This window comes from Branchiostoma floridae, chromosome 6, assembly GCF_000003815.2.
Source record: "Branchiostoma floridae strain S238N-H82 chromosome 6, Bfl_VNyyK, whole genome shotgun sequence".
NCBI lineage: Eukaryota > Metazoa > Chordata > Leptocardii > Amphioxiformes > Branchiostomatidae > Branchiostoma > Branchiostoma floridae.
In genome coordinates this window covers 23,557,524-23,571,373 of record NC_049984.1, presented here as the reverse complement: position 1 = coordinate 23,571,373, position 13,850 = coordinate 23,557,524, and the positions used below count along the sequence as shown (strand labels likewise).

General features: G+C 43.6%; 2 protein-coding genes across 2 annotated transcripts in view; both read right to left on the bottom strand.

The window, feature by feature from the left end:
• Positions 1-7,145: 7,145 nt before the first annotated feature.
• On the bottom strand, positions 7,146-10,924 carry LOC118417781. Its single transcript, XM_035823497.1, has 2 exons — positions 10,831-10,924; positions 7,146-10,211 (listed from the first exon to the last, which is right to left on the bottom strand). The coding sequence occupies exon 2, from the start codon at positions 10,106-10,108 to the stop codon at positions 7,601-7,603; it is 2,508 nt and encodes an 835-aa protein (XP_035679390.1). The 5' UTR covers positions 10,109-10,211; positions 10,831-10,924; the 3' UTR covers positions 7,146-7,600.
• Positions 10,925-12,708: 1,784 nt separating this feature from the next.
• The window catches only part of LOC118417785 (low-density lipoprotein receptor-related protein 2-like), a 14,184-nt gene continuing 13,042 nt past the window's right edge, over positions 12,709-13,850 (bottom strand). Inside the window, exon 8 of the mRNA XM_035823503.1 lies at positions 12,709-12,979. Within this exon, the coding sequence (XP_035679396.1) occupies positions 12,775-12,979 (205 nt within the window). The 3' untranslated portion in view covers positions 12,709-12,774. The remainder of the gene's footprint in view (positions 12,980-13,850) is intronic.

Below are 13,850 nucleotides of genomic sequence, written 5' to 3'. Positions count from 1 at the left end.
AGAAGACGCATTTTCTTATGCTGTTTGATCTAACTTTGTTATTTTGCCATACATTAGAATTTGGTCGGGTTGATTCGCAATTTGACAGATTAGTCGTCAGACGCTAGGTTTTCCTAAAAGTAACATGAAAGTGACATTCGTTTGTTGATGTTCTTTATTGTGAAGTATATCCATTCTGAAATATTTATGAAGAAGTATGATCTTATTCTGTTTGATTAAACTTTGTTCTTTTGCAATATAATAGTATTCGGTCGGGTTGTTTCGCCATTTGATTGATTAGTAGTCGGGTGGTTGGTTCGCTTAAAAGTAAAATAAAAGAAAACTTCTGTTGTTTGATGTACTTTAAATTTTTAGTAGAATTCAAAGGCCTTCTTTTTGATTAAAACTAATGGCAATGAACTCAACTCAGGCGGCAGAAGTTCTATAGCTCTAAAACAAGCTTCAAGGATACTAGACTGTAGAATGGGATGTCATTTTCCGATAGATTAGAAGTTAGGAAGTGAAAAATCAATTTACTTCACAGTATACGGTAAAATACACACTAGCCCCTTGAACTAATCCTGGCAAGTTACTGATGTTGTGCCTTTGGGAAAGACACTTTACACGGCTGTCCATAAGCTAATGGCACAACCCTCCGTACATGCAAATACGTTCTGTCTATGTGCCAAAACGTGGGCAATATTTTGGGATCCGTGATTGGTAAGTACTGTCTCGTACGAACTCGTAGGGAATCCGACGGATTTTGGAGCAAGCACACACGCCGTAGAACTTTACGTGCAGGCAAAACTTTCTCCCACCGGGCTGCGGATTCGCCCCCGTACGTGCCAGTACGGGGGACGCGCCTGCCCCGTACAGCCTGAATGCTTTCAGAAATACGTGGCGGACGTGACCTCCCAAAAAAACGTACGGACAAATCGAACATACGACGGGTTGTGCCCTTAGCTTTACTGTACCCTGCTGTAAAAATGAGTACCTGACTTCGGTTTGGGAGGTAAAGGGTAGTGGAAGGAGAAGGTCGGACTCTTCCTTCTAATTCTGTGCCCTAGACACAGTGGATACAACCCACTGCCTCAAAAGGGCTTTGGAACTACCTAAAGGTGGACTCTCACTGCACTTGGGGCACCGGTGCGGCACTGTGGGGTTCGTTCACTGCGGTTATTTTCGCGATTTATGATAATCTAGATATTACGGAATACGTAAAAGTATGACTTAGAAGACACCAAAATACACAAATCGGAAGAAAATTCGTTGAGTCATCTACGAACCCCGCAGTGCCGCACCGGTGCTCCAGGTCATTGAGAGTCCACCTTTAATCTAAGGGCACAACCCACAGTACGTAAAATTCGTCCGTACGTTTTTAATGGGAGGCCACGTCCGCCACGTATTTCTGAAAACGTTCAGGCTGTACAGGGCAGGCGTGTCGCCCGTACTGGCACGTGAGGAGGGCGAATCCGCACACAAATTTTTGCCTGTTCGTAAAGTTCTACGGCGTGTCCGCGTGCTCCAAAATCCGTCGGATTCCACACGAGTTCGTACGGAGGCGGTACTTTAATACCACTTACGGATCCCAAAAGATTGCCCAAGTTGGCACGTAGACAGCGCGTACGGCGGGTTGTACCCTTAGCTTTAAGTTTACCTTTATCTATTACTGACGTCGACTTGGCAATTTATCACGCAACCTCATGTGACAAGTACAAATTGCCGTCAAGATAACGAAGGAACTGCCAGTAGCATACGTATCCGCCCGTAATACTCCGAGCTGCAACATTGACTTCGTCAGAAAAGAATCGATGGTTCAAAACTAGCTATAGACTTAGATGGATGGGGACTTGAAAACTCTCGCCTGTGAGCACGCATAGCGTCCATATCAATCTAGACAGTTCCATAACAAGATTGGTGTTGTGAATACGTTTACGTGCGGCTCTACGTTAAAAACATGACAGTTACCTCTTACCTTTCACGCTTAGTTCTTCTACAAGATCCAATTATGTCTACAACATTCAGCCAGACGCGTTCTTCAACTGCTGTGTCAGACAAAAGACGGCAACTGAACAAATTCGAGCCGACAAGGTGTTTTTCATGGTGAGTGTACGGGAGCTAGCCGTTGTCTCCCGGGCCGTATGAACGATGTATCGGATTTCATAAGCATTCGACGCACGTTGAGAACGTTGCACTTGAACTATCGGCGTTGATCGCGTAGTTTATAGCTTATAAATGGTTGATAACGGTGGATCGATTGAAACTGAGTCAGCTAAACGTGTTAAGATGAGTGGCCAGTGCAGTTGCATAAAGGGTAACTGTTTGCGAAATACATTCGCTAAAAATCGTCAACTCGTCGCAAATTTTGTCACCAATCGATCGCCTGAATGGCGATTTTGTTAAATTAAAAAAAATGTTTGAAAAAAAAATTGAAAATGCATGGTTTTTTTTTTACAAACGTGGCAACATAAATGTAGGCGCGAAACAATTAATATTTGTTCATTGGTTCAATCCCGATGAAAAGCACGCAAAGAAACTGCCGGAGCCGAACCTTGTTGAGTATAGTTTGCGCCACTTTTTGCGAACTTAGGTGCAATTTGGTGCAGTCCAATGATATACCCGCTTCAGTTGTGCAAACCCTTTCAGTTGTATCAACTTCCTCCATACTCAATCCAAATCTACAGTTACACGATTACGCAACATCCCACGTCAATTCTTAACTCTTAACTCACGGAGTAATAGACTTGAAAGAGCTTGTGCGATGCTGTATTCATTTTTCACAAAGCAATCGACCTCACTAATAGCCCTGTTGGACAAATGCGTAAGTACGAAGCGGCAGGCAATCCAAGAACGATTATCTCCCACGCTCTTAAGGTGGCCACAGGTGTAGCTGAGAGCCCACTCGTATCACGTTTAAGAGCATGGGATGTCTGTTACGTAAATGGCGTGCATACTTGGGGATGGAAGTATGGATCAGTGCTTAATAGCAACGTGATACTACAAAAAGGCAACATTAATAGCTAAGATAAAGAAGCGAGAAGATGTTGACTATTCTATTAGCTTGGTATAACTCATTACCTCCATGAAATGTCATGGAGGTTATATTTTCTGTTATGTGTATCTGTCTGTGTACAAGATTACTCAAGAACGGCTGGATGGATTGGTTGCATACATGTTGTGTTGGTGGGGTGTGATGAAAGCTCGATTCGATGAGATTTTGGGCGCCGTATCTGTCGTTATAATCGATGTAATGATATCAGAAATCACCCCTATATCTGCGATATATTGGAACAGGCATCGTGCTTTAAGCGTTTGTTAATGGGCTTAGCTCCAAGCAGATAATGAGGTGATTTGTATGACAGGTGTTTGGGACTGTGTACAAGATTACTCAAGAACGGCTGAATGGATTGGTTTCATACTTGTTGTGTTGGTGGGGTGTGATAAAAGCTCGAATTGATGAGATTTTGGGTGCCGTATCTGTCGTTATAATCAATGTATTAATAATATCAGAAATCACCCCTATATCTGCGATATATTGGAACAGGCATCGTGCTTTAAGCGTTTGTTAATGAGCTTATCTCCAAGCAGATGGGTAGGTGATTTGTATGACAGCTGTTTGGGGAACCCCGAGCTTTTTAGATATGTTAATTAGTTTTATTTATGTCTGCTTAGGATATCTGTAACAGTTGACTCCTTAGAGCAGCTGTTTGTCCATTCCGGTCAATTTGAATATTTTCAGTTGTATTTGTATGTTTGTGTACAAGATAACTCAAGAACGGCTGGATGGATTGGTTTCATACTTAGTGTGAAAGCTGAAAGTGATTAGATGTTGTGTTCTGCCTTGCATTGCATTGAAGTTGTGTTAGTATGTACTTGGTTATATTGTATATCTATTGTCTGGATGTGTTTGGTAATTATCTGAACAGTTGATGTCCTGATGTTGATGGCAACTGTTTGAAATATTTGTAACAGTTGGCACCTTAAAGCAGCTGTTTGCCCATCCCGACATTTTAGAACATCTGTTTGGGGAAGCCGGACAATTTTGATTGTGATAATAAATTGCATGTATGTACTTGTGCGTTTGGGGACACAGTGTGTTATATTTCGTTTGTGCTGTTAGATGTTATGTGGTGGGCCTTGCGTTACGCGGAAGTTTCGTTAGTATGTAATCGGATTTATTACATATCTATTATGTGGATGTGTTAGGTAATCCCTTATCTGCACAGTTGATGCGTATAGCAACTGGTTATGGTAATGTAACAGTTGACTCATTATTTTTATTACTTTGTGACTGGAGGGTAACCTCCAGCAACAGAGTCTTGTAATCACTTTGTGCGTTGAGTGTTCGCACCTATATCTCTATGTTCCGTATGCCGCAATCGCATGTGGATTTGCATGTCGTCTGTACTCCGTTGGGAAATGATGCACGTTATTTTTATTTCGCCGTAGCTGTTTTTATTATGGATGTAATAATTTCAGTTTTCACCCCTACGCCGTCCGGTATAGTGGTTCAGGTCTTCCTTATGATTGAGCCTTAAGCCTTGTGGTAATTTGATACCGTCAAGCAGATGTTGTCCTCGTCGGAATATGCCATCTCGTTCGGGCTTTGCGTTTCCAGTATTGAGGATGTTTTGACATAGCATACTGTTTGCGCGGTTGATAGTCATATGCATTTTATGGTTAGAACGTGTTTGATCCTTGGGATCTTTTTTTTTGGGGGGGGGGGGGGAGGGGTAGCCGTTTTCATTATCGATGTAATAATCTGATAAATCACCCCTATTTCCCTGGTATTGTGGAACAGCTGGCCTATATACGATTGGGTTTGACAATTAGCGAGTTGAACTTCGCCTGTCTAGAATAGAGCTTTGAGTAAAGCTAAGGGCACAACCCACCGTACGTGCAAATGCGTGCTGTCTGCGTGCCAAAACGTGGGCAATCTTTGGGATCCGTAAGTGGTAAGTACCGCCTCCGTACGAACTCGTAGGGAATCCGACGGATTTTGGAGCACGCGGGCACGCCGTAGAACTTTACGTACAGGCAAAACGTTGTGTGCCATCAGGCTGCAGATTCGACCCCCGTACGTGCCAGTACGTACGACGCGCCTGCCCTGTACAGCCTGAAAGTTTTCAGAAATATGTGGCGGACGTGGCCTCCCAAAATCACGTACGAACAAACTGCACGTACGGCGGGTTGTGCCCTCAGCTTTAGTTGTATGGCGTTAACGTTGCGTTGCGTAAGGGTAGCGTGTGTGGTTCAGAACCCCGATGTACTGGTATCGAATGCCGATTTGATCCGACGTTGTGTCCTTGAGAAAGACACTTCATACAAAGTTTCTCACTTCACACACTCGTGATAACGGGTATCTATCTTCGGTTATTGCCGTCAAATGGATAGGAACCTAATACAAACGGAGGTCCCATGTTTAAGGATAACCACACCTCAGTGACTTAAATGAACCCACCGCACTCATTGAAAACACTAGATGTCCTACATGGTGTGAGTGGATCAAGTAAATCTGTTAGTATGATGCAGCTTGTACTCCTCAGTACATATTTGGTGTGTAACGCCACGAGGTGGTTTACCGGGTATGCAATACAAACGAACTCAATACAATATGCAATACAAATTTTACATACAACTGACACTTTAATGGCTTTTGATACAGATCGTTTCCCCTTAAGATAGCCTATCCTAATTCCATCTACTGTCTTTATTATATGTGTCACTACTAGCAATAGGTATCTCAATAATGCAAGTAATATTACACACAGATCAATGATGATATGCTAAGAAATATGCGATTTTGAAAGCTAGATTAAAATGCCATCAATATGTAGGAGATTGATACTGAATCAAATTTAAGTATTGAAAAATGTTGATACAATTAATATGAGAGAGAATCAGGAGAAAAGCCTTTCAATGTTAAATTTGTTGCAATGCAAGTAATAAACTCGGTTGATGGTACTAATTAGATAATGTTGATATCATGGGTCAATAAAGAATGCTCACATCATCATCATCATCGGTCGACGTGATCACACATGTTCGCACATGTTTACACACGACGGGGTGATACCACCCCTTACGGGGTGACATACCCTTTCGTAGGCTAATTACAAGACGGGGATGCGCCAGGTCTCCCGTCCGGGTGAATGATGTAAATCACCATGTGGCTGATACGGTATGGAGGTTCGCCAGGCCTACAACCGGGTGATTTGAAGTGAATCACCAACTCCAGACAGAAGGGTTTGCTCCAACCACACCGCACCATCGCACGTGTGGGGGTTCTTTAACGTGCATGGGGTGTGGCTCTCCCCATACACGGGACCTCCATTTAACGTCCTATCCGAGGGACGACTCATTTTTCACTTGAGTAAAGTGAAGAAAGTCGTGTAAAGTGCCTTTCCCAAGGGCACAGGACCGGCAACACTGTAGGCGGATTCGAACCGGCGACCTCTCGGTCACGGGCCGAATACACTACCACAGCACATCACAGCATTAGATAAATCCTGTAGTCAGGAATATGGTGTTCAGGCTTTCTGAATAGTGAAATCTCGGGCACATTTTGGTAACTGTTTCAAATGGCCTGGCAAATTTGCAAATAAAATTATATTAATTTCCACTGCATCTTGTTTACTATAGTTACACAATCTCTATTTAACTATTATTCTTATCTTGCAAATACTGGACCTCTTGTCAAAGTCATTATGGTACAAAAACAGTTGAAACATTATCCTAAAATCTTTATGCACCAATTACTACACCGTGAACAATGAAGATTTCGCAATAAAAGTCTATTTCTCATTCTTACAATATTAGACGTCTGATTATTTCAATGATGCCCTATCTATCTATTTACATATCTTATCCTTTGACTCTGTGGCATTTTTGATAACATTTTTTTTTCTTTTGCAAGAGCCGATAACTTTTTTATCGAGTTATTTATCAAACTGGTAAAACATTGCAAGGGTGTCATAATTATATTCAAAACAAATTCCATCCTCTTAATAGATTGCCCAATGTATGATAAGACAGACAAAATTGTTACAATATTGCACAAACAAAAACTATCATGAGCTTTTCATATCTCTAGTAGTATGTAACATAATCCATATTAAACTCTGTACAACAGAGATTACAGCTGGCATAGCATGTAATACTATATACTTTACTTTAAAACATAATGTTCTGGACTATCAGTATGCATAATTACTGTTATTCATGAAGTACATAATTTATTTGAGATTGCAATAATTTAACTGTCATGTATGTACACGATGCCGTACTTTGAACCTGCTAAAATATCGCGCATTAAAGCTCTCTCTTTCTCCTTATAATTAAAGTATGCAATGCTTGTGGCTAGATTTGAGCTTGATTTTAATTACGTTATAAATCATTGAGACTGATTAGATTTTGAGTGATTCTCTTTGAAATAGGAAGGTGTACAAGGAATCTTAAAGCTGTTGTTGCTGTCAATGCTGTCTCTAACGGCTCAGAACTAGAGGCAGACAGCATGGGAAAGGCGATGCTGGACAGGGTCTTCTGGGCTGCTGCAGTGGTTTGCGTGGCAGGGGAGGAGCGATACCTGACATAAGTCAAGTCAGTAAGTCAACGGCTCAAACTAGAAACTAGTCTCTTTTTCATCTATATCGGGAGCGGTAACCAAACGCACTACGTCAGTTTCGCCTACCACTACGTCAGTTCCGCCTGCCACTACGTCGATTCCGCCTGCCACTACGTCAGTTCCGCCTGCCACCACGTCAGTTCCGCCTGCCACTACGTCAGTTCCGCCTGCCACTACGTCAGTTCCGCCTGCCATTACGTCACTTCTGCCTGCCACTACGTCATATTCCCCTGCCACTACGTCACTTCCGCCTGCCACTACTTCACTTCCGCCTGCCACTACGTCACTTCCGCCTGCCACTACGTCACTTCCGCCTGCCACTACGTCAGTTCCCCCTGCCATCACGTCACTTCCACCTGCCACTACGTCATTTCCGCCTGCCACTACGTCACTTCCACCTGCCACTACGTCACTTCCACCTGCCACTACGTCACTTCCGCCTGCCACTACGTCACTTCCGCTTGCAACTGCGTCAGTTCCCCCTGTGGAGGCAAGCTTGGTGCTTGCAGCGGCGGTTGCTCCGTTGTCCTGTTGAGGCTTGTCCAGATGAGAGCGTGCAGTTTTCTCGACATCAGCCAAAGTTGTCTTGGGCATTTCTGTAGCACACACTGTGGTCTTCTGATTGCTAACAGTGGCAGTACATCCACTGGCCCTATTTTGACTATCTAGCTGAATGCGTGCTCTGTTCTCCTCCACATCAGTGAAAGTTGTCAGGGGTATGTCTGCAGAAGAGCTGGTCTCACACGTCGTTGCGGTGGTCCTCTGCGTCATGGCAGCGGTGGTTGCTCTATTGCCTTTGTTAGGTTCAGCCAGACCAAAGCGTTCCCTGATCGCCACCTTCCAATTCTTCACCACCTTCGATGTTATTGTCAGTATCAGGGCCAGTAGAAGGCCCTGAGAAGCATTCAGCACAATGAAGATGTACTCGACAGCTCGGCTGTTGACGTAAGGATAGATGAAGCCGAGAATCCAGGTGAACCCCGTCAGGAAGCAGATACGCAGGTAAACCCAAGCCTTGCTGCTGTTCGAACGTGACTTTGCCTTGTCGGCTATCTCAAATGACTTCCGTATGGCCAGCAAGACAAAAGTGACCAAGACAGCATTGACCAGAATGGCGCTGAAGACAGGGACTCCAAAAGCCAGCAGGTTGGCTACCGGATTGCCGATCCAACAGTTCTCTCCGTACCCCACACTGACCGAACTGCCGAATTCTACAATCACAGTCACTATAACTATAGGGACCGGCATCAGCCATGTGTACAACAGGTACTGGTACAGCTTCGCTCTTTCTAAAGCATCACGAAACGTTAAAAAGAGGTCCATGGCAAGTGCGTTCATGGATGTGAAGGCCGTCAGCAAAAAGTAGTGAAGAAGTACCGCGAACGCTGCACAAGCCGATCCGAGGGGGACCCTCACACGTACCATAAACAAGACTTCAGCAAACGCCATGCATACCAACACCTGAACCTTCAGCTTTTCTGGGACTTTCTCCCACTGGCCAGACCTGATATTGTGGACCACGTAACCAAACACTGCTACAGCGGACGCTATCACAAGACCCAGGGTTAACCAGCCCTGGGTAGCGCCCCAAGGGTTAGTTATCTGTGTGTAGTTTGAGAAGTACTGAAGAATGCACTCCCCGCAGATCGATGCTGTTGTGTTCAGAATGGCCACCTGCTCAGCTGGACAGGACACGTTAGAACCCAACAGGAGGACGCTACCGTTGGGAAGGACACGGAACTCTTCAGCTGTGAACGTCAGAGCGGGTTCGCTGCAGTTTTGTAAGGGGGTGGTATTGTTCAATGAGCCGTGAGTTCTACGAGAGGACGAGAATAACCGGCATGTGTCGGCAAAAGGATCGTATAAAGTGTCGGAAGGACACTGATTGGGACTGTTTCCACCGCTCCCATAGGAATCAAAGTTGAAGAGATTAGTTAATGAGAATCTTGAGGGACAGTTGTTCAATCGAACGCAATTATGTCGAGATATTCTATCCACAACTGAACCACACATAAGGTTTGCGGTTGCCGGAAGAGGCAATCCTTCACAAAGAGCACAGTGAACGTTTTTGTAAATCTTATACCCAATGCCTATTGGGTAACTGTAGGACTTACATGAGGAGATATCACAACTCTCTTTTAAAATATCAACATGGAAACATCGTCTAGCATGCCTAGTGTCTAAAGGGACAAACGCTATAGTTTTCGTTCCAAAGCAATATTTCTCACTACTTTCAATGATGCTGTTATAATCTTGGGAACCCCTAGGGTTTTGAGCAGACAAGTCAAGCATCCCTGTACATTCAACTTTCGACTCCCAAGTAATTGTCTCTGTTAAAGACACATTGTTACAAATTGCACAGAATATGTTTCTGTAGGGGATTTTCGAAGCGTCTTCCACAGGCATTCTATGGAATAGCTCACTTGGGTTAAAGGGGTCCACTTGTTTTAAACACTTATCCCTTGTGACGTCATCTGTCCATTCATCAGGACAGTCAGCAACCATCCAATAGGACTCTTTCCTTTCAGCGTCGCGATGAGAAAAGCCAGACACACAGTCCCACTTTAGATGGTGATGGTCAGACGTTGTCTGGGATTCACTGCCTTCTCTGTGGCGGGTGCAATAAAGTTTTAATGAGCCACAATGCCTCTTATTAAGATGTCGCGTTGTAAACTAAAGGGGTCCAGAGCGGAAGTCGAAAACTCCACAAAACAGAATACCTTGTGGAGAAATGGACCACTGTTTTGAGTATCGTCCATTCCCATGTTTTCACATACTGAATCAGGGCAGGTTCTGGTCCGGACCTGGACCTAATCCTCTGGACCTGAACCGAACCTTGATCTGATTTTTCTGCACCCGTACCCACCCCTACTTGTTACCTAACGCCCCTGGGTGCCCAAAAAAAGGGTTGTCTTCGATGTCTACAATCAGTAATCATATCCCTGTATGTTTGTCTCAATAAATATGAATGAAACTCCTCCTAGCTTTTAACTGAACTAGTTGGTTAAACAGTTGTTGGCCAGCATAACACCAAAGCCAATGAGGCTGCTAGTAGTGTGCCAAAAAGTAGTTAGTCAAGCAACTCGATATGGTTTTGCAAACGGTCAGCTAACCATATCCCGTTGCTTGAGTAACTACTTTTTTTGCATTTCCTATTACCTGGATGTTTAACCTACATCGACGATGCTAGCAGTGTGATTTTACCAGGCTAGTAAAGGTTCACTTACTCAAAGTCTTGGCAGCAGTCACCGAAAAAGCTGCAGTCTTTGTCACAGTAGCAAAGTCGTGATGGGAAAGACTGCGCACAGGTGTAGTCTCTATGGCAGTACTGGCCAACAGAGTCTGGTGATAAAGGGTCTGAGAAGACAAATGAGAAATTACAGATAAATGATTTTCGATGCAATTTGTCCATTTTGAATGATTGTTGGCCATTGCTTTGTAATTAGAAATATTTTATTGCAAATTCATGCCCATGGGGCTTATTGCATGCGATCAAAGACTAGATACAATAAATGGATGAATGTGGTCTAAATAGATAATCTAAATTATAATATACAAATATTAAGTGGATGAATGTACATACGGTACGGAATAGGGTACTAGATCTACGTTACTATTACGGGGTTTGACTTCTTCTTTGCAGACAGTTGAAAATGAAATATTATAATGCCCCATGTATTTTTCAATAGATGGATTCGATGATCTTAGTAGGAGGAGAATGTTTTGTGGCGTTTTTAACCGTTGGTGTGATTACGGGCACTCTTTCAAAAAGTCTGTCTCTTTCGACATAATAAGAGATCTATGCTTTTAAGTCCACATGCGTGTGTTGTTCGTATTGCGGATAATATGTCAGAGATGAAACCTCATTGATGGATGTCGTAGAGACCCTACGGCCACTGTGGTCATGTGCCGTGATTGATTGAGTGAGTGATTGAGTGAGTGAGTAAGTGAGTAAGTGATGGAGTGAGTGATCATTAATTAGTGAATGATTGAGTGAGTGAGTGGTTAAGCGATTGAGCAAGTGAGTGATCATGAGTGAATGAGTAAGTGAGTGAGTGAACGAGTGATCATTAGTGAATGAGTGAATGAGTGGTTAAGTGATTGAGTGAGTAAGTGATTGAGTGAGTTATCATGAGTGAGTGAATGAATAAGTGTGTAAGTAAGTGATCATGAGTAAGTGATTAGTTGAGTGAGTGATCATGGGTGAGTGAGTGAGTGAGTGAGTGAGTGAGTGAGTAAGTGATTGAATGAGTGAGTGAACATGAGTGAATGATTGAGTGAATGGGTGGTTAAGTGAGTGAGTAAGTGAGTGATTGATTGATTGAGTGAGTGATCATGAGTGAGTGAATGAATAAGTGAGTAAGTGATCATGAGTAAGTGATTAAGTGAGTAAGTGATCATGAGTGAGTGAGTGAGTGAGTGAGTGAGTGAGTGAGTGAGTGAGTGAGTGAACATGAGTGAATGATTGAGTGAATGGGTGGTTAAGTGAGTGAGTAAGTGATTGATTGAGTGATCATGAGTGAGTGAATGAATAAGAGTAAGTGATCATGAGTAAGTGATTAAGTGTGTAAGTGATCATGAGTGAGTGAGTAAGTGATTGAGTGAGTGAGTGAACATGAGTGAATGATTGAGTGAATGGGTGGTTAAGTGAGTAAGTGATTGATTGAGTGAGTGATCATGAGTGAGTGAATGAATAAGTAAGTGATCATGAGTAAGTGATTAAGTGAGTAAGTGATCATGAGTGAGTGAGTGAGTGAGTGAGTGAGTGAGTGAGTGAACATGAGTGAATGATTGAGTGAATGGGTGGTTAAGTGAGTGAGTGAGTAAGTGATTGAGTGAGTTATCATGAGTGAGTGAATGAATAAGTGAGTAAGTGATCATGAGTAAGTGATTAAGTGAGTAAGTGATCATGAGTGAGTGAGTGAGTGAGTGAGTGAGTGAGTGAGTGAGTGAGTGAACATGAGTGAATGATTGAGTGAATGGGTGGTTAAGTGAGTGAGTGAGTAAGTGATTGATTGAGTGATCATGAGTGAGTGAGTGAGTGAGTGAGTGAGTAAGTGAGTGAACTTGTAAATTCCTGAATTTCGTGAAGTTTGGATATTAACGATACATTCTTAGTTATCTTTCACCATAATTTGAGTAACGAGAAAAGATCAGACCTACAGGTATTCTCAAGCTCTCTTACCAGCACATTCCATGACGTCACAGTAGTCCCACCTCTGCGACTCATCCGTGGTGTAGCACCAGGGCCGCTGCTTGTTGTCAGGGTTACGGCAGAAGTTCTCCTCCAGGCCTGCATCAGGATGAGCCTGTGGTGTGTGGGGATGGCTGTGGGGGGACTGGGAGTCCCATCTCTGACACACCCGGTCCCCTGCCCTGTACAGATATACGGTATATAAACGTGTAAAGAGTCTATGATGTGTGGGGTTGGCTGTGGGGATATTGGGAGTCCCATCTCTGACACACCCGGTCCCCTGCCCTGTACAGATATACGGTATATAAACGTGTAAAGAGACTTTGGTGTGTGGGGATGGCTGTGGGGGGACTGGGAGTCCCATCTCTGACACACCCGGTCCCCTGCCCTGTACAGATATACGGTATATAACCGTGTAAAGAGTCTATGATGTGTGGGGATGGCTGTGAGGGGACTGGGAGTCCCATCTCTGACACACACGGTCTCCTGCCCTGTACAGATATACGGTTACCGTATATAAATGTACTATGCATATTCCTGGCCCTTTGCCTGATGCTTGGCAAGGCTCAGCCAGGGTCACAGCCAAAAGATAAACAGGAGATGAAAGAAGTACATGTTACATGCACATTCAGAACTGACTGCACCTCTGACTGGGCCACGTCTGCCTTCATGATTAAACATAGTGGGATGAATGGGACTCCTTTCAGTCACAAGAAAACAATGATGCACAATAAAAGCACAAAGTGGTCACTGATTATGATCTTGCTCCTAAGTGGAGATGTTGAGATCAACCCAGGGCCTAGACCACCTAAGTGTCCCTGTGAGAGCTGTAACAAAGCAGTACAGAATAAGCATGCTGCTATTTGTTGTGATGACTGCAATACGTGGTATCATAAGGACTGTATTGAGCTTTGCTCTCAGGTATACACTGTATTAGAAACCCACCGATCATACCCATGGATATGCTGTGACTGCGGCATACCAAACTTTGCATCAGACATGTTCGACATCACTGATGACAGCTTTCATTCGGTAAATTCATTTGATACGCTG